At 30.5% G+C, this 22,291-nt stretch overlaps 1 protein-coding gene across 3 annotated transcripts in view; it reads left to right on the forward strand.

Moving 5' to 3' along the window:
- Window positions 1-22,291, forward strand: part of LOC118206101 (uncharacterized) — a 279,989-nt gene that overhangs the window by 98,811 nt on the left and 158,887 nt on the right. For all 3 annotated transcript variants that reach the window (XM_085817487.1, XM_085817486.1, XM_085817488.1), the window contains one exon: window positions 5,941-6,197. In XM_085817487.1, the coding sequence (XP_085673613.1) occupies window positions 5,941-6,197 (257 nt within the window). The remainder of the gene's footprint in view (window positions 1-5,940; window positions 6,198-22,291) is intronic.

The following is a 22,291-nucleotide window of genomic DNA, read 5'->3' on the forward strand; positions in this document are numbered from 1 at the left end:
AAAATGTCAGCACATTGAACAACTAACTTTTAAACACTCATAGCCCTCTACCCAGACATGTGCACTTTAAAGCCTAAATTTTAGATTTTTCACTTTGGTTTTTATTTTTGAGATTTTTCTTTTTCAAATTTGGTATTTATATTTAAAAATTCACTTGGCATGAGAGCTTATGCCTACCAGAAAACCTTTTCCATTTAACATTTGGGTTGATGGTGTATATGACTGCTTAGTAAGACTGCATATTCTGCCTATTCTATCTTGAGCAGCGGCACATATGATGTTTTTCTACAAGATATTCTGCTGAAATTTCTTTCCAAAGTTCCACCACCTCTTTGCATACAAATGCTGATGCAGCATGATGAAATGGTGGTTTACTTTTAGGAGGAACATCAGAAATTACCTCCATGCTATTTATAGTCCCTGGATTTGGCAAAGTGGACCAGTTCTTTGGCCATTTCTAACCAGATCTGATATGCATAGATTTCTTCATTTAGAACATTGAAAAGCAGGATATATAAAAGTCTCATTGAATCCAGTGAAGGCTTAGTAGCCAGACTGTTAGTTACTGCTGGAAATGTGCATGAAATGCCCGAGGTATGCTAATCTGTGTCCTGCCATTGCAAATGTTGTATTACTCTTGGTTGTTGCACTTTTGAGCACCTTTTGAATTTGAATCATTAAAATATTTATTTCTTTTTACTTTATTTTTCTTCTAAATTACTTGTTGCACAAGGAAGATATGAAAAAAAAAAAAATTCTTTTTGTGCCAATAAGGTACCATCACTTCATACCAACTGTCACAGCAAGTCTTTACCTTTTTTCAATCCAAATTTCTTTTCGATGGTGGTAACGAACCTTCACAGCATAAACTATAAAAAGAGTAGGTTGAAGTCATGTGCTCTCTTTTTCCTCCCCTTGCCTCACCTTCTAGTGTGTTCTGTGGAATTGACAATGAGGCCTTCAAGAACTGGGTAATTTTTCTCCTGATGCTTCGTCATGAAATATTTTGTGCGAGTGGTAAAGACGTGATAATGGTGTTGGAATATATAGTTATTTCTCTTCTTCATCTACTCCTATGATCTATAGGCACCCTGTTCGACAAGATCAATTAGCATATGTTGTGATGTTCATTGATATATTTCCAGTCAGATTTTTCAGACAAGGGCATGCGATCAAGCCATGTCGGCAGACTTTTCCTCGTGCTTCTTCAAGTGATCTTTTGAACAGCGGGATACTTTTTGCCCTCATCTTGCGCTAATTGCCTTGCTAGTATGACATCAAAAAATGACACATGTATTTAGTGATGTTTTCAAGTTTCACATTTTTTTTTCTTCTTGTGTATATATCTCATGGATGAATTTGTGAAAGCCATTGTGACTGAAGCCATTATTTCTTTGTAATGCCAATATTTCTATTGCAATTTTAGATTTGAAATAAAACTGGTTTTTCACAGCTAAAATTTGTGCTGAGCATATTTTGTTACTATACATGGATAAGACCATTTCATTTTACTTAATTTTTGGTTATTAGTCACACCACAAAATTATCTTCATATTATAACTTATTGGGTTATTGCAGTCACAGTATTAGTACTATTATCTGAATATTCTTCCTTTGCCTTATTACCGACCATTAATTTAGTACTACTTCATTATAAATCATCTGGGTTATTGTAGTTAACATTTAGCACATTTAATATAACACCAACAATGTGCCAACAAATTGTACATACAGCATGAAGAATTGAAGACATGAAGCATGAAGAAATTTCATGTACAATTTCTGTATACACATAAAATCTGTTTATTTTGATCCCTTATCACATTTAAGATTACCCTGTATATGAGTTAAACATCTTTTTCCAAATCATTGTAATTCTTATTAATTTAGAAATCAAACAACAAAAAGCTCAATGGTCTTTTGCAGCTGAGAATGATGTTTCGGTAAGACCATCGAAACTTCCCGTGAAAATTTGAAAATATAATGCTGATTTTTGTTGTTTGACTTCTAAATTAATATTTGTTTGGCATTTTATTGTATCTTAATCATTGTAAGTCTTAGTTTTTACATTTTATTTTGAAATACTATAGAAGTAATATTTGTTATGAATGATGTACTATTATAAATTCAGGGTTTGTACGGTCCTTTAAAGTCCTTAGGTTTTTTTTTTTTTTTTTTAATTGATTTTTTTGCCCTTAAAAACCCTTAATTTTCATCATATGAAATTTCTGTTTTCATGACTGCCATTTTCAGTGTGAATTAACATTTTGGATTTTTGGTGATTCATTGGCAAATATCTTTTTTATGTGTGAATAGGTTCATGGAATATGTTGTTTCTATTTCTAATATAAACAGTGGGATACTTAAATTTCTGAACAAGAAATGAAGCATAAGCATTTCAAAGTTATTTCATTTTTTCTAGTGAAGAGTTCTTAAACAACTGTTCACTTTTGAGAATGTGGATAATTTAATAAATGGTTCCAAATTTGGCGTCTTATCAACATTTTGGCGATTTTAAGATAAATTTTTATAGAAAATTTCTTTCAACAATATTTTTTAAAACATTATAACATTGATTAATTTTATTAAAATTGCCAATATATTGAAATTGTATTTGTAAAATGTAAAGTTTGTCCATTATGTGATAGTTCTTTTTTTTTAATCTTACTTATGTTTTTGAATGGTTTAGATGCATGTTTATGTACTCTGTATGTATTTCTTTCATTTGCTTCGCTGTGATGAGTTGCTTTACCAAGTAAATTCAATTTTTATAATGTTCTTAATGCCCGTCCACATGAGTACGCTCGCGACGCAGTTGACGCAACTTTTTTGATGCCGGCGTAAATTCGCATGACGCAGAATACATAAAACTGAGTTCGCTCCTGTTCAGCTTTTTCGTCCGCGACTCGCGTGTATAACCAATAGCCGACCGAGTTCTTATCACTTGTCATAATCAGAAAACCTTCTTGCTTACCTGTTTCAATATGGCATCAGAACCACACAGAGATGAGTTTTTGCTTAGAAATATCATAACTGTATACAGCAATAAAATAATCAGCATTGTTCACACCATCTTCAGATTTCTCAAACCATATATATTGGTATAAATTTAAAATTCTCATTAAAGGGGAAAACTGTATATTTATAAAGCAATGATCCGACCAGTATATCCATATGCTTCACCTATTTATAACACCGTAAGTAATAGGAACCTAAATAAATTACAGTTTCTACGAAATCAAAGTTTCTGCCTTACAAAATTCTCCTTAATTACTATAAATATTGCCTATATCATGTGTAATAGATAGCTCTATAAATATCCTAATATTAAATACACCAAAAACTAAATTCAGCAATATAACAACTTCTAAAATAAAGCAGTGGACTGTGAAAGAGTATTCAATAAAATACAATTATGAAATTTTGGAGGAAAGTTACAACTTGTGTCATACAGCAATCATTTATTAAAGTTTAATTAAATTACCTTTGCAGCGACTTCTCCTTGTTACATTATTTTTCATAAATACTACTATCACAGATAGCTGAGTGGTCAGCGCACTGCTTTGCAAATGGAAAGGTGGCAAGTTCGAACCTCACCCGTAGACAGCATATAATTCAGTTAACTTTTCTCATTTTGAAACGTGTTTTTTATATTTAATCATGAATCATTATATTCTTATTTTACCTATTATTGTTGTTTTCATTTCTTATTTTATTCATTATTATTATTGTTTTTAATTTAGTTTAAAAATGTGCATTGCAAATAGAAATCCTTATGTAATAATATATCTGTATCTCTTTATCATATATCATCTATAAATTCTCTCTTTATTTTTACTTTATTGCATATTTTATCATGTACATAATTTCTCATAAACTGTCCAAAGTTTGAACCTCATTCTAAATTCAAAAATAAATAAAACGAAAAACAAAAGACCAATTGAGGGGGAATTAAAAAAATGTGAAGTTGGTTTTATTATATGGTGGATGGTGTATATAAAGAGAATTAAGTAATTTAATTCTCTTTATGTATTGTATTCCAAACCAATTTTATAAATCCTAATTTTCATACAATATCGAATCTGCAAGTCTGTCAAACTGGTTCTGAAGTAATTAAAAAGCAAGTAATATATATATATATATTTTTTTTTAAAATTAAGTCAATTCCTACTTGGTCCACAAAAAAAAATTAAAAAATACAAAAAAAAAAAAAAAATAATAAATAAAAATACAAACAGAATTTTTTTTAATTAAAAATTTAAAAAAAAATTAATATGTGAAAAAGCTAAAGCTGTATTAACATGAAGTGTCATTCACTACAAGTTTAAAAAATTATATTTGAACTTGAGTGGGGGAATAAAAAGCATTTTATGTACTGAAAATTTGAACAAGATATAGGGAGAGTGTGAGCTAATAGTAGGAATTTAATAATTCCGGATATTCATTTTGCAAACAAGGCAGTCAAAAAAAAAAAAAAAAAAAACCTCTTTGAACAGGTTGCTCTAAATAAATCTTTTGGACCCATTCTTGCCATTTTTTGCGGTTGTGCCTCTGCTTAATAATTGCACTTAATAGTAAAGTTTCAGCTATAAAAAAAAAAACATCTGATTCGGACAACTTGCGGCAAACATACAGAAGCACAGCGAAGTAATAAGATACAGCTCTGTTGACGCTATATTACAGCGTCACGTGATTTTTGCGCAAAATAATTCTATTGGTTAAATGCACTCTTCGCAAGCGTACTCGCTTGGACTCTTTTGCGCTGGTAACGTAAAAGCACGTTCGTCAGCTACGTTTCGAGCGTACTTGTGTGGACGGGCCTTTAGTCATTTCATTCTTGTAGTTACTGCATAATATTAAATTATTGATATTAATTTAATATGCTTAGTGAAGGAAATGGTAGCATTTGGTCGTGTAAAGTGAATTTAAAATTGTTTTCCGTTTGGGACAGTGCCTTGTGTTGAAGACTGAATTTATGTAACTATTTGTATAACATTCTAAAAGAAGTCCTAGAAAAATAGTCAACATGATTTTGTTGTAGACCATTAATGTTTTATTTTTTTCACTTTAAGAAAAATTTTTGAGTTATGAGAAACCATACCATAGTTCCTTTGTGATAGCTAGTAATGTGACTCATGAAAAGTTATGATACAAGTATTTCAGCAGTCTGAGTTGTAGTCCTTAAATGCCAAGCATGTCTTGTAAAGTACCATGCAGATTTGCTTCTGCTTTGTTGTTAACAGAATATTGTAGACTTTCTCATATAGCCAAAACTTCTTTCAAAATGTGCTTATTCTCTTGCTTCAACATTCATGGATAATGATTGTTTTTTTTGTTTAAAGACTTTATTAATCACTTGATCATTACTCGTTATTGAGGGCCTGCGCTTGCCAGAATGTAATTTTCTCTCCATTGCCATTTTGCCGTCTTCGAAGCATTTATACCACTTCTTAATTTTGTTATGCAGTGGCATCATCACTAGAAGTTTTCTAAATTTTCTGATTATTCTCACTTAGTAGTAAAATATGGTATAATTCTACTGCTTCAGTTGTATCATCATTTCCAAGATGCTGACACTCCAATGAGCATTTAATTGCACTTTCTTAAAACACATGTCAATGCAGGTGATAGGTGCTGTCTGCAAGAGAAAAATTTGTGTCTGCACATGAGAGTGCTCATTGTCTATTTATCAGAAGCTATTTTTGATACAAACAGTGTTGGATACTTTTTGAATTGATCTTCATTTTCCTGAATTTTGATATTTTTAGTATTAAAGTGTTTTTAATCTAAATTTTCGTGCCATTTTTTATTTCTATATGCATGCATTTAACATGAGTAAAATTTTGTGCATTAGTTATCATTCGATTTAATCATATCAATTTTTTATGATTTTTTTTACTGCAAATTTTTAATAGGCTTATATTTTCTTTGCAAATTCAGGAGTGAAATTTATGTGGGAATGTACCATTGAATCTCTTAAAAGTCTGGAAACAAAACCCGGATCTGGTTGTATTTTAGCTCATTGCATGGGCCTTGGGAAAACTTTACAAGTTATTGCTTTCTTGCATACATGTTTAACCAATAAATATGTCAATAAGAAGATAAAAACAGCAATGGTTATTTGCCCTTATAATACCGTATTAAACTGGTCCAAGGAATTTGAAATTTGGACAGAAGGTATTGATGGACAAATATTGGTAAGCAGTATATTATCTTTAATTTTATAAGTAATACTTTTGGCCTTAATTTAACTATTTGTACATAATTTTATATATTAAAAGTATTTGATTATTCAGTTCACCTGTTTTTGCTGTTTCTAGTTTGTCCCCTTTCATCACTTTTAGCTGCTCTTCACTTTAATTTTAAAATTATTTCTGAAAATGTAAGTGCACATCTTACTGACAAATCAGAAAATTCAGTGAAATTTTGATGCATGATTATATTTATTTGTTCTTAGTATTATTTTATGTGGGACAATTATTTTATGCAGGACATTTTCAATTCATAGTAGATGTTGTATAGGGTGTCTCAACAAAACCATTGGATTTAGTGTACAAAAAAGTGCATTGTCTTCAGAAAACATAAAATATTTTAACATATCTACAACAGGTAAATGTTTCAATTTAAGAATGAAGAATAATGTACTGCATATGTCTTCTGCAACTTGCTCTGAAATTCCACACTCTCTTGATGAAATTCATTATTCCTTTTTCATATATCTGCCTATCAAAGTGGCTAATGATGCATTTAATATTTTTGGGGGGGGATTCTCATCAAAATAGGATTTTTTGAGATCTACAATAATACAGTCACACAAAACAGCAATATTTTCAACAGCTAGACTGAGAGCGTGTTGATTTACTGTCTGCTATTTCTTCACCAATCTGCGATTTGTTGTTTAATTAGGTGCAATTTTACATCCAAAGATTGCATGAAGCTCCCTAACAGTCTGTGTATAACTAGACTTTCTTAAACAGAAGCTGGCGGCTGACAATCACCGTTGGCCACCCACTACTTTACTTAAAAGTATATGTGCTTTTAAAGATTTACTAAAAGAATGGTTTCTTCTAATAATGTAGATACATATTATTTTCATTTTATTTTACTTTATATAAATATTATATGTATCTTTATTATATGCAGCTTAAGTGTCTGTTTGTCACCGATAGTTTATTGGTTGCTTGCGTAACTGTACTAGCCAATGGGGTTAAGTTGCCACGGCATTTAAATAGTCCATATACACTTATACCATACATGCAGTTATCATTGTTTTAATTAAATTATCATGGTACTTAAGAACATTTAAATATTTTTAATTCATACAATTATTGCTTATTATGCTTTTAACTATATTTACATATGCAGAGTTGCCAACTCTCCCGATTTTCGACCGCTCTCCCGCCAACCCGATTTACAATATATTTCTCCCGACTTTTTCTTATTCTTAATATTTCTCATGATTTTTATGGAACTTGGCTTAATACTTCGTTATATGAACAAAAAAAAAAAAAAAAAAAAAAAAAAGTGATTTTGGACGTCTGAAAGCAACTGGATTTTCTCTAGATTATATCTAAAATAAAACCTTGCGAATCAGATGAGAATTTCTGCTTTGTGAGTGACAGCATATGTATCCAGAAACGTCATTCTCCAGTTCTCCAATGGGCAATGAGCTCCACTGCGTGTCATCTGCCATATATTAGCCAATGAGCACAAAGCAAGCTCAAGGCCGTTATTTGGATGTTCTTTTGTTATTTCGTTCATCTTGTTCTGAGTTGTGTGAGTACACGTGCCTTTGGGAAATAGTTTTAGAAATTATCGTCTTTTGTTATGTCTGCGAGAAAGGTGAAATACTCATGCACGTTTCAAAAATCGTACACAGTTGACTTTCCTTCCATTATTTCTTCAAGGAAATGTAATAAATTTGCGATGTGTACCATCTGTCGTTGCGATTTTTCGATTTTACATGGTGGAAGGGCAGATGTTCTCAAACATGTGCGTACACAAAAACACAAGGACAACATGAGTTGTTTTGAAAAAAACGAAAAATTAAATTTTTTTATATATTAAACTTGCATGCGCATAAAGTTTGTAGCTTTTAGGTCCAGATCATGGGCGTCCGGATTAAAGACTTTGTACTGTGCAAAGTTTAATTGTGATCCTCTTTCTGCATATGATTCCAATTTATGTACATAGTTATGTATATTTGTTTCCATTTTTCTTTATAATTAATTAGCAGTATATCCATTCCTTGGTCAGATGATAAGAAAACCAATTACCAAGGAGAAAATATTAATTCTAAAAATTCAGAAAACTGGTCAAATAGATTCTTTTTTGAAATGTACTTTACCTTGTTTATTATTGACTACAAAAATAAGTTTAAAAGTCTTGATCAAAATTCCGGTTTTTGGCATTAATATCCGTGTAAAATAAAAAGAAAATTTTATTGTGGTTTTTCTGTTATTCTGTATTATTGCTTCTTTAATAATTTTTTCTAATCCTATTTTAATATAATGTAATGAGAAATATCCACGAAAAGATAGCAAAAGAAATGCTTGCTAAATTTTTTTTATAATAATTTTTAATGCAAATGTATGTTTTTTCTGCTCTTAAGACTCTTTTGCTATGTATATTAAATCTGAAGTAAAAATATAACAAGAAAAGCTTAATGGAAACACATGAACACCCAAAGTAATGTGCATTACAGGAATAAATGGGAAATCATATCTTTCAGGGGACGTAATACAATATTATGCATGTATAATAATAAGGTAAAGAAAATTAATTACTTGAACAGCCTTGGTGTGCACAGGGTTCGTACGGTCCTTAAAAGTCCTTAGGTTTTTTTGGAATCTATTTTTAGTCCTTAATTTTGGCCAAAATCGGCATAAGGTCCTTGATTTTAACCATTTGAAATTTCTGTCTGTTTTTACGACTGCCATTTTGAGTGTGAATTAGCATTTTAGAGGAATATACTTTGCGATTCACTGACAAATATGGTTATCTTTTGAATGGGCTCATGGGTTTTAATTTGTTCCTATTTCTAATATAAATTGTAGGATACTCGAGTTTCATAGTGAAACATCAGCATTTCGAAATTGTTTCATTTTTCTAATGAAGAGCTATTAAACAAATTTTTGCTTTTGGAGATGTGAATTCTTCTACGAATCAGTTCTAAATTTGGCGACTTATCAACGTTTTGGCAATTTTAAGATCAGTTTCTATAGAAAATTTTTAATTCCAAGATGTGGGAATTTTTGGACGGTTTTTTTTTAAACATTGTAACATTGATAAAAAATTTTTAATTCCAAGATGTAGGAATTTTTGGACAATTTTTTTAAAACATTGTAACATTGATAAATTTCATTAAAATAATGGTAATATATTGAAATTATATTTAAAAATAATGTTAAAAACATTTTTAATTTTTGCTGTCATAATATAAAATTCCATTCTGACCACTTATTATACAAAATTTTTTGAATCTGAAAAATAAACAAGGTATAATGCTGTAAAGTGCAATTTACAAACAGTTCTTAGCAAAAGCAAAATATCTATGTAATGAACTAAAAATGTTTTATTAATTTTTTAAGGTAAGAGTTTTTCCCATGTAAGTTATCTCTAAATATTCAGAATACGCACCAGTTTTCTCTATAAAATTAATTCTACACCTTTTTCCCTCTGATTTTTTCCTCGAAATATTTTTGGCTTTTTGCTGCTACAGAATTGGTAGGTGTAATTTTTCTTCAAGATTTTAGACATTGCGGCTTGGAAAGTTTAGAAAGATTTAAAGGAAAGATTTATAGACCTATGATTCTAGAAGATTCCAGAAAAATATGACGAAATTAAGAATGTCTCCATGGTATTAACACATAATTTATGTGTTACTTGAAGTTTGTGCTGAATTTCTTACTTTTTATAGAACGTCTGGAAGAACAATGAAAACATAACATTTGAATGTTTTACTTCTGATTACTAGAATCATTTTCTTAGCTTGTTTATATTCCCTCTATTTTCTCTACTTTTTTACTAGACACAAACATGGAAAATATCAAAAATGCTTTGAATCTTATCACATGGACAGGGATTACAAAAAGGAATTTTTCTATTAATAAAGAAATTGAACACTGACAATTTAAAAGATTCATCTTATATGTCTCAATGCATCATACACAGGGCTGGCACTAGGCATTTCCTTCCTGTTACTATCACCTGTGGATCCTAAATTCTGCCGCCTAGTGCCCTTTTGAGTTCTGCTTCCAGTGCCTGCTCTAAATTCTAAAAGTTTTGCTGTTACTAGATTTTGTTGCTCGGTGTGTCACTTAATTCTAAAAATTTTGCCACAATAGCTCCGTAACCAGCCTTTATCATATATATATTTCATATTTCTTCTGACTGTTCAGATTATAAAGAAATAAAATTAGCAGCTTTTTTTTCTATACATTCTAAATGTATTTAGTTTTTTTAGAATAACAGAAATCTTTAATTAAATCCTGTAATTCTAAAATAAAAAGGAAACATGTTGAAGAAAGAAAGTGAATACATGAAGAGAAAGAAAAGCAAAAAAAGGGGGGGAAGAAAAGAAAGGAAAAAAAAAAAGGCGATAGTTCTATCTATATGTTCTGTTCTACTGGGCTAATTGATGAAATTCAAATTGCCTTTTTCATGTTTCGAAAGCATGACTTAGGATATATATTATACATAGCATTGTTCTAATATAAGTATTTTGAAACAAAATCATACTTCTTCTAAAATGGCATGCCAAATTTTTTCCATATTTCGAATCAAGATGCAAATTATGCCAAACTACCAAGTTTTGTAAAAATCGCACAAGTTGTTTTTAAAGAATTAGCTCTTCACTATTAATTGAATTTGGTATATATTTGTTAATATCTCTTTTTTTTTTTTTTACTAAACGTTTTTTATTCTTTTTTTCACATTTCGAAATTTAGGCCCATTTCAAATAAAATTCGCCCATTTTTTATGTTTTATTTTTAAAATTTGTTGTTTTTAAATAATTTTTATAAATTTTTTGGCAAAAAATTTGACTATAAAATATTTAACATCATCTCAAATCATGAAAATAACAACATCTGTCAACCGACTCAAATTATACCTAAATATTAAATTTTGTAAAATTTAGTGTGTAATTTATGGAGAATAAGTAATTAGCAATTCAAAAATTTATCTTTCCCTATTTTTTTCAGTTTGCTCTAAGAATAATTCACTTGGCAAACCTCTTAGTTTATAGTAATTTATTTTCTTTTCCTTTTTTTCAATGCAGATAAGTGGGGGGGGGGGAATCATCCTTCATGCTTTCAAATATTTTTAACAAAGAGTGTAAATTACATTTGGCATTATTATCACTTATAACAAATATGCCAAATTTCAAAATGCACCAATATGTTAATTCATGTATATCTTAGTAAATTTTAAATAAAAACTCTATTTTTTTGCAGGTGTGCCTAGAAGTACATCTACTTTAAGATGATGTTAAAAAAAGAGATATATATACCAAATCCAATTAACATTGATGAGCTAATTTTTTTTTAAAACTATTTGCGCAATTTGTACAAAACCTGGCAGTTTGGCATAATTTGAGTCATAGAATCGAAATATGGAAAAAAAAATTGCATGTCATTTCAGAAAAAGTCCGATTTTGTGTCAAAATACTCTTATCAGAACAATGCTTTATATAAATCTAATACATATCCCAAGTCACACTTTTGAGACATGAAAAATGCAATTTGAATTTCGTCAATCGGCCCAGTAGAACATTAGATATAGAACTGTACCCCCCTTTTTTACTGCCTTGTACGACGTAAAAAGGAAGTATTGTAATCACGAAAAGTTTCAGGCAGCATATTTCAACGAAAATATCCCATTTTGATCTCTTTCAAATGCAATTTAACGATGTATTTCCATGATATCTGTATGTAAGGACAGAATAAAACACTCTTTTCCTCCAAAAAAATTATAAAACTGCTTTAAAATGAATTCTGAAGAGAATTTTTCGTGGCATCTGTATGAACATATGTACATATGTACGTGTCTCGCATAACTCAAAAACGAGTAGCCTCAAAACTTTGAAATTTTGTATATAGGACTGCTATAACATGTAGATGTGCACCTCGTATTTTTGGTTGCAATCGGCCGCACCAAAAATACATAAATATATTTATATATATATATCCACTCTGTTACCCGGCTCAGTTTCTTTACTCTTACATGTTTGTAAATTGTACATTTTTTGCTTTAACAATGATTGATTTATGTTGTTCTTATCTTCTGGTTAAGGTGTTTATGGTCTCTAGGTCCGGTTAAGGTCTTTAGTAAATCTGTGTGCGATATTTTTAGAATTATCAACAAATTTAAAGTTGTTTAAGTGACGCTAAGCCTAATAATGTTTTTGATAGCGGCCATTGCTTGTTTACATTTGAAACAGCAGAATAGTGTATTTGTTGCCGATCTAGAGAAAGTTAGCTTCGCAAAAACAAAGATAACGCCTTCATTTATTATTGTGAATTAAATCATGCTTAATCCTTTCTGGAATTTTTTCAAGGAAATAAGTGTTTAAGATTTACTTCCTAATTTTTAATACAGATATTTTGACTCTTCATGTATTTTTCCTTTGTTGTGAAGTGAGAACTGAATTAATTGAATGAGAAGTGCTCAATCGTCTGTGAAAAACTGTTTGTTTTTTGTTTTGTTTACTTAATTTCTTTTATACATCGTTCTAGCTTTATTATAGTACTTGAATAGAATATGTGGCAACGATTAGATAATTCTTTAAATGATATAAATTTTGTGCATTCTGAGTTATAATATGAATGAAATATAATACTGTTAAGTGAACCTAGCGCCAGAGTGTCGCTATGGTAAACAAATAGAGGGAATTTAAAAAATGCATTTATTCTATTATGGATTATGCGCTGTCGGCGAAGTAGATTTCATTTAATAAGTTTAAATGAAATGCAAGAAAAAATGCATATAACTTAATATTCCGTACAAGGAAGTTATGTGGTGTACACATCAGATTTTTTGCGTACAGTGTACATGTAAATTACCCAGTTGTTTATAATTTCAGCCTTTACCAGCCATAATTTCCCATTTCTAATTTTTTTTTATCAGAGTGCAAATCACTTAGATGGTTTTTAAACTGAGGTTTTTTTGAGTGTAAGTTAGTGTGTCTGATTTCTGCTTGCTTTCTGCATTAGTTCCTGTCACTTCTGATAATTTTTAATTATTCGTTTTTGCATTATCGCTGCCGACGTTTGAATTTGTTATGACGATAGTGTTTCTGAGCCAGCTTAAATTTAAATTAAATTGTATAGTCTTTGACCACTAGTTCACATTTTTAGTTTGAATTATACTCTTCTTGTTTAATTACATCACCACATGCTGTAATTAATTTTGTTAGCATAAGAACATGCTTTTATGTTTTAAGTCCTTTTTAAATAAGATGCTCATTTAGACCTTTGTCTGACTTTGTAGTTGCTTTCAGACATGCTTTGACAGACTTGTAGACAGACTTTGCTTCACATCTCTTGGGGGGGGGGACTATTTAACTTTTGCTACTAGATCAAGTAAGCCCTCATAGGTACATGGTAGAGGATGTGTTACTCTTGTTTTTTTTTTTTTTTTTTTTTTCAATTAGTTTTTTTACCTGGTTAGCTATGATGGCAAATCTATTCAATTATGAAGTAATTTCTGTAACAAAGTTAGCTTGTTCAGAGATGTATTGCATCTTCAAATTATGACTGTAATTGCATAGCCTACCTAGCAAGTTTGCCTGTAGGTGACTTTAAATTTAAAATCTGTTTCAGTGGTTGATGATGAGATGCCACAGTAATCTCTTGACGATCAAATATAACCATGGAATTTATTCAAGGCTCCTTACAAGAGGAAGGGCTTGTTTTGTAGTTGAGTAATTTCTCTTGGGGGCTTACAACAAATGACTAGCACATTCTATTGAATGTCCCTCTGAATCTTTTCCTTCTCATAATACTACATCCAATGCATAGTTACTGGCATCCGTTTGAATCATGCAAGGCTTTGTTTCATCATTTTGCTTTAAGTTTGTTTTAATGTCTGGAAAGAATTTTCTTCCCTTGGTCTCCATGTCTAGTTTATGATCTTAGTTAGATTACTTAGATGTCTAGCTATTTCTGAAAATTTCAGTATGAATCTTCTATACCAGGAACAGATCTGCAAGAAAGACTGTACTTGTTTCACATTTCTTGGAACAGGCATTTTCTGTATAGCAGAGGTTTTTATATAGATCAACTTCTACTCCTTCACTAGTAATCCAGTGACCAAGATACTTCATTTTTACTGCAAGCAAAACTGCATTTCCCGCGATTTGCATTAAGTTTAAATTGCAACTCGCTAAAAAACTGCTTCTGTATCGGCTACATGTTTTTTGAAAGTCTTTGATAATTTTATAATATTATCTAAGTAAGAGAGATTCTAACACATTGGTAAGTTCCAAAACAGCAAACAAATGCTTTTTTATCTCTATCTGTAGGGGAAATGTTAACTAGATCCAGACTGGCAATCACTGGTTGTCATATATGGTGTATATTTAACAACATGCAGTAAGTTGTCTTAGGTAATGGATGTGAATCTGACATTGTAACAGCATTCTGTCCTCCGTAATCAGTGCGAAGTTGGACTTTTCAGTTTGGTGTAGGCACAAGAACTACAGGCACAGCATACAAAGACTCACATTCTTCTATTATTTTCATTTCCAACAGAGTATGAGGTTGCTTCTTTAAAATGTCCTTCTTGGCTGTAGTCATCCATATGGGAATACTGAAACGTGAGGATTATTTCTGATATTTATATGATTTTCAATATAAGGCTTCTCGCCATGGTTGGAATATAGTCTTATATTTCATTAACAGAGCATTGAGTTTTTTCCTTTGCTTTTCAATTAAATGTCTTCTTTTATTTTCTCTTAATCGAAATGTATTGAATTCCACATTATTTTCTGGATGCTCGGTGATTTAAAACATCATCACTAAAGCTAAATTTATGTTTAGGTTGTCGTGGAAATACCATCTATTATTTGGAAGGTCTAAAACAGTTCCAGCTCTGTATAAAAAATCAGTCCCTGAAAGCATTCTGCTAGCTTTTGCTTGATACAAATAAAATTATTTGGAAGATCGTCCTTCAATTTTAATGTCTACTTGGATCATATAAACTTCTCTTTCTGTCTGGAGACCATCGGCAAGCATAGCATTCATACTTACTTTCTGAAATTCTATTCCTCTTTCTCTCAAAAGACGATATAACATTTCTCTCATTATGGTATGGTTGGCTGCAGTGTTAACACATACAGTTCCAATCAACTAATTTATTTTTACTCTCAAAAGGGTTGTCTGAGGTTCCTTGACAGAATGTCAGAATGTCTCAACGTCTATAGCTCTGAAATTAGCTTCTGCTTTCTTAAGAATGAGAGCAGATGAGGTATTGGGGATTTTCGATCACATGTTTACAACTGCATAAATTGGATTTTCAGCCCCTTAGTTGGGCTGCCAGTTTATGAAAAGGATGTACAATTCCCTACTTCGAATAATGATAATAAACAAATTTGAAGGCATTCAGATTTTATATTATGCCCAAACAGTTTTCTTTTTCCACATTTTCAGACATATACGTATTTCTAGAGCATGGCTAATGTCACATTCTACAAGATGAGACTGAAAAGTAAGGTGTCTGATGTCATAATAATAACTGTATCATATATTTACATATAAATACATCACTGTGCTTCAAAGTAGCTCCCACCTTTTACAATACTCTTCTGACAACGTTCATACAAGTTCTGGAAACTTTTGAAAAAAGTCCTCCTTTGAGACTGTGTTAAGTTCCTTGGTAACAGCAGCTTGAATGTCTGAGATGCTTTAAAATCGGTGTTCCTTTAGTGCCGATTTCAGTCATGGAAAAAGTCTGCTGGCGCAAGATCAGGGGAATAAGGAGGGTGAAATAACTGTAACCTTCTGCTGCACGAGGAACCATCTAACACACATTGCAGTATGAGGGCATGCATTATCATGCGTGCATTATCATGAACACTTGCCTGATGCAGCAAGATGGGAATGAACACCACGAATATGAACTAGGAGGAGCTTCATAACATGGCACTAAATTCACCATTAACTATTTGACCTTCTGGTACGTATTCTTTATGGATAAATCCCTGTGCACCCTATTTTTCTTTTCTTTGGGGGAGGGCGGAGTCACAATTGTTCCTTTTTTCAAATAAATGTTCTTTATATTATATTTTTAATTATAATTGTTATTAATTTAAGTAATTTTTTCTTTTTCGAATTAAATTTTAATTGTTTAAGTTGCATGGTTCCTTTTGAATAACTGTTTTAAAAATTTCTATTTTCCCATTCGAACTGTGTAGTTTAAATAAAAGGTGCATCGTTTATTTTTTTTTCAAATAGTTTTCTGTGTAATTAATTTTTTTGTCATAATTATTATTTTAGGTAATTTTTAAATTTTTAAGACTTTTATTTTAATTATGTTGCATTGTGTCTTCAGATAATTGTTTTAAAATTTTCTATTTATTCATTCAAACTGAGTATTTTAAATATATTTATTAATATAAATTTTCCAGGCTTTGATTTTATTAATTTGAATTGTGTTTCTTTCGGAAGAATACTGAATATATTAAAAGAGAAAATACAGCAAAGCACAGTTTACACACCTTTCAATATTCCGTTCAGAATATATATATAAATAAGAAAGATGTATAATCGACATTTGATGACTTGCATATATTGCTTTAAATAGTTTTAACATTGTGCTAATTGCTTTATACAATTTTATCATCCAACATTTAGTTTCTTAAAATGTTATTCATACTTTAGTCAAATATTTTATTTTTGAAATCGCAAGAATCAAATATTATAAGATTAAAAAGTTTTAACTTTAAAAAAAATACTAAATTTTATGCAAAAATTTATTTTTTTCTGCTTAATGGCTTGCTCTTTTTCTTCAGGCATTCTGCAAGTATTATTAAAAAGCATCCAAATTTCAAAACATCTTGGTATTTCTGACATTCATTTTAAATAAAGTTATCGCCTTCCATTTCATAAAAGCTCACAAATGGCCAAGAGGTAAAGTCACTGAACACTGGTAATTCTCTCCGGGGTTCGAATTCTGGCGAATGAGCTGGTCGCATGGCGTTTTTGTGGTTTTTCTCATTGTAACGTGTATGCCAGCTGGTTTTCATTAGAAAGTTCTTCACGAAGGCATCCCTCCTTTTAGGCAGATAGCTCTGCTTTGCAATAACTTAATAATCCATTTTACAGTATTTGGTCAGAGCCTTTATCAATCTTTAGAGGCTAAGCATTTTGAAGGCATGAGATGAAACGAAAGGCTGGTTTCAACAAAAGGGAAAACATCTTTAGGTGACATCCACATACATCACTGGATAAATTCCTGAATATTCAAATAATTCGACTAAGAAATCATGGGATTCTCCGTTTATGATGATATGATGTTTTATAACGTAATTAAAATTTATAAAAACATATAGTCTAAAACCAGTCGCTCTTCACTTTAATCTGCAATGGTATTGTTTTTGTTTTTTCCATTAGCACAAGCTCAGTTGATGGTATTTGCTGGTGTACACACCCAAGTGTTTTCCGTTTGAACACCCAAGTTCCTTGAAGTATTCTGAAAGTATATTCAAAAGCATCCAACTTTTCGAAACGCCTTGGCATTTCTGACAGCCAAATTCTCCTTCAAATTTTTGCTTCCTTTTCTCCAATTTTCTTCTTTCCTTCTACATTTATTTTCAGTGCTCACCCCAAGAAAATTAAGATTTTTCGATTGTTATACCTCCATAAATTTTGCATTCTTGTCATTTTTTAAAAAATATCAATTACATCAACTACGTTTCAGTTGAAAGCAGCTTTTCATTTTCTAGGCATTTTGACTATAAATAAAGTTTAAAGCAAAGTCCAAAGGATACAAATTTTAGTAAAATGATTTTTTGTTAAATGACAAACAAATAAAACAGTCCAGCAGTGTTTATTCTGTACCACTGAGTGACCCGTTTATTATATCGGCTAAAAACAATCTAAATCACATTAAAGATTATGTTTTTATACAATCTATATCATGAGAGAAAATTAGCTACTTCAAACATTCTTTCAAAGAGGATAAATGTAAAAATTTATACTTATGTATATAATTTTTAAAGCTGGGACATGACCCAATATATCAACATTCTGTTTGCTTAAAAACATTGTGAAATAAACATTAAACAAACTTTCTCAGTTTTAGACAATTCAATTTAAATGCAGTCAAAATAAAGTAGCAGACGATAACACGGTGAAGGTAAAAATTTATTCTTACAAATATTTTTTAAAAAAAGGGGGAAGAAAAAAAGAAATTAAAGAAAAGTTAAAAATTTTAATAATATCATCTATAATTTTAAAAAAAAGTAGCTTTTCATATAGTATTAATAAATATTTATTATGCATCATTGAGGGAAAAAAATTATATAATTAATTCTCGTTAAAAATTTATTTGAAATTTAAGGTTAAAAATAGCAGTGGGAATTCACTGTAACAAAAATCCATAAACCACATTTGGTGTTATTATCACTCAGAAAAAGATACCAAATTTCAAAACGTGAAAATATGTAAATTCATGTGTATCTTAGAAAATTTTGAATAAAAAAATCTTGATGATGGTAAAAGTTTTATAGGTAAAAGTTTTATAGTTATATTCAAAATTCTTTTCTAAAATTTATTTAAAAATAAAACACGAAAAATAGGTGAATTTTATTTGAAATGAACCTAAATTTCGGAATGTGAAAGAAAAAAATCAAAAAGTTTAATAAAAAAGGACATATAAATAAATATATGCCGAATTCTGTTAACATTGAGGAGCTAAAATTTTGAGAGCTAATTTTTTAAAAACTACTTGTACGATTTTTGCAAAACTTGGCAGTCTGGCATAATTTGAGTCGTAGAATCGAAATATGTAAAAAAATTGGTATGTTATTTTAGAAAAAGTCCAATTTTCTGTCAAAATACCTATGTTAGAATAGTGCTGTATATAAATCTAATATATATCTTAAGTTACGCTTTTGAAACATGAAAAAAGCAATTTGAATTTTCTCAATCGGCCCAGTAGAATGAAAGATACGGTACTGTCCCCCCTTTTTTTTTCGCAGTGTACATACATACATTCATATAAATTCCTCACTATTTATTTTCTTTAAATATAATATAGAGCAATAATACTTAGTGACAACAATAAATAAAAAGTGATTCAGGCACGTGATGTGATTCAACACAAAATCCTGTTTTGAAACTAATAGCCAATTTGTGCTAATAAACCTCAACAAAATTATGTTTAAAATATTTTCCTTTAAACAAAACATGAAAAAAGAACTACAAACATAATATTTACAGCTTAATGAGGATTGCATTATGTTATACCATAGCACCTCCAAAGATTATGCAACCCTCTCTTGGCTGTCTGACAATGGTGGCAAAATCAAATTCAAATCCTGGGGTGGGGGTGGAGCAAAGTTCTTCCTTTAAGTTCAGTATGAGGGGAGAAAAGTTTTGATATGTTACAGCCATAAGTTAGGATATATTGGTTATTGGTTATAAAGTAAAGGTGTAAATTTTTAAGATTGGGAACTTACAAATCTAATTTCTGTCTCTATTAAATCATGATGTTTCTGAAAGTATGAACGTTCCTTGCATTGTTAAGAAATGAGAGCACCTAGAAACACCGAGCATGTGCATCTCAAAGCCTGATTTTTTTAATTTCAAATTTATTTTTAGCATAAAGGAGCAATTTTGCCAGATGGGGTGTTACTTTCCTTTTGGCATTTTGCATTGGTTCGCTACATATGATGTTTGACTTTACAAATTGTTGCCACCAAATATTAGAGCCCTGCATTATATATAAAGAAATAAAATAATGAAGAATCTATATAAATCCATTTATGTTTTTTGCATTGTGATTAAACAACGGTACCTAGAGCCATCAAATTTTGAATAACATCTCCACTCGAATATGGGCATCTGGAAACCCAAACTTGGAATTTGTTTTATTATCTTTTTCATATTTTTATCTCCGCCGTACGAGACTGTGTATCGGAAATTCTAAAGATATGCTCTTTTAAATATTTTGTGATATTGCTGTTGAATCGAATTTTTAGGGTTTAACCTTTTGAATGTGAATTGAAAAAAAAAAAAAAAAAAAAAAAAAAAATGCCACTTGGTAGGAAAATATTTGGTGCCAGCTGGGTAACATAAGGTGAAACATGCACAACTGGTTTGCATATACGACTGTGATTATGATACAGTGAGTTTCTATGTACTTTTTAACCCAGCAGTAATTTTTAAACCTTTCGTGGAGCATATATTCATGTTAGTAGTCAAAGGATTAAGTGCAAAGAACGTGATATTTAATAAATAAAGGTAATACACAAAACATTGTAAAAAATGTTCCTTTGGGCATAATATAAAATCTGAAAGCTTTCAAATTTTTAGTTTTTTTTTAAATATATATCTTATTTGTATGAATTTCATGTATTACTGATTACATTTATTATATATAAATTTGGATAAAAAAAATTTTCCTACAGTAAATCAGAACTGTTGCCATTCGGTGCAATGTAGGATATTTATCCTTCAGTTTTAGTTTAGTTTAACACCCTTGGCTATTTAAAAGTAGTTGCCACTGCCTGAAATAATACTTTTATCTTCCATGCACCAGGATGGTGCCATTTAGTTGAGCATAAAATATTTAGCTTTCAAATTTAATGAATCTATTATTGAATTACAAACAAAACTATGTAAAAGCAAAAAAACACAGTTTTTAAGATTATTCAGATGTTATTCTATTTTTTTTAATTTGTTTCATTTACATGAAAATGCCTTTAAATCATGGGATGTGTAATTAGAAATAGTGAATATTTTTATGAAGTAACTCTCACTGGACAAATTAAAATCATTTTATATTATTTCTTTTCATAATAACTATTTTAGGTGGCTGGCTGTGCAAGTCGCTAGTAAATTACAAAATAAATAATTGTATGTAAAATGCCGTTATGGTCGTGACTAATTTTGCTTGTCTGAAATCAGAACCAGCCCACAAAATTCATCATGGCAAGGAGGCAAGATTGCGCCTGTCATTGGTAAGAACTTTGGGCACTATACAGGTGACAGTGTGAGTTTTCTCAGTTCTGCCTGCAATTTTGAAGGACAGCATGCCAGAGGATAGGACCAACGATTTCCCATCCCTTTTCCCCTACTACCTGTCCTTAGAGGGGACTTTCAGCTTACTGCATATTTAGAGTTAAATTAATATTAAAGTTATATTTTTATCACCAATTTATTAGACCCACACGGGCAGACTCAAAAAAAAAAAAAAAAAAAATCCCTAATGTCGCTATTGGGTCGCATTCAAATTAGCATTTTCAGAGTTTTTAATTAATATCTCAGCTGATTAAAGTCTTACGAAAATGAGAATAGTATCGATGGATTCCGACAAATTTTGGATTCCGAAAAATATTTCTTGAAAATTTCATGATCGGTTAAGTAATTAAAAAAGCGTAACAAACAAACAGACAGACAAACAAACTCACATTCACATTTATAATATTAGTAAAGATATACATTGAGTATGAAATATGACACACATCAAGAAAATATGAGATTTACAAAACAAAGTAAACAGTGAATTCAAAATCCTAGCTTTAAAAGGGAGGTATGTATGAAATAAAATTTTATAAAATATTACTTATAAAATTAAAAATTAAAAAATTATTAAAAAAATAAATTTATGATTAATTTCTGTCTATTTAACCCCTTAACTGCCGCGGGCATATATATATATATGCCTTGCTCAGCCGATGCATTAAATGCCCCGAGGGCAAATATATGCACTTCCAAAATACTATCAATTGCTTTGCGCTGCTACCCGTAAAATTATTCGCTAAGCTTTGGAATGCAAAACTGTTGGAAAATATGACCTATTGTAACCCTTTCTGCATCATCTCTCCTCCATGAAGTATTTCTAACTTTTATATAAGGCTTAGTTCTTATTTTAAGGGGATATAGTAGTTACTTCTACTTCGTTTTTTTCACTGCCACTGTTTGTATTAAGAACGGACTGTTCTAGCCTAATTAAGATGCAAAAACGAAACTTGATGTAACGTCATTTGGAAAGCTGAGTCGTGCTGATAGCTGATTGGTTGCCGTGAGATGACGTCATGTCTACTTCAGGTATAAGTATCTCGCAT

The sequence above is a fragment of the Stegodyphus dumicola genome, chromosome 5 (genome assembly GCF_044657685.1).
Source record: "Stegodyphus dumicola isolate Sdum_Otavi_A_Nest chromosome 5, ASM4465768v1".
NCBI classification, from domain to species: domain Eukaryota; kingdom Metazoa; phylum Arthropoda; class Arachnida; order Araneae; family Eresidae; genus Stegodyphus; species Stegodyphus dumicola.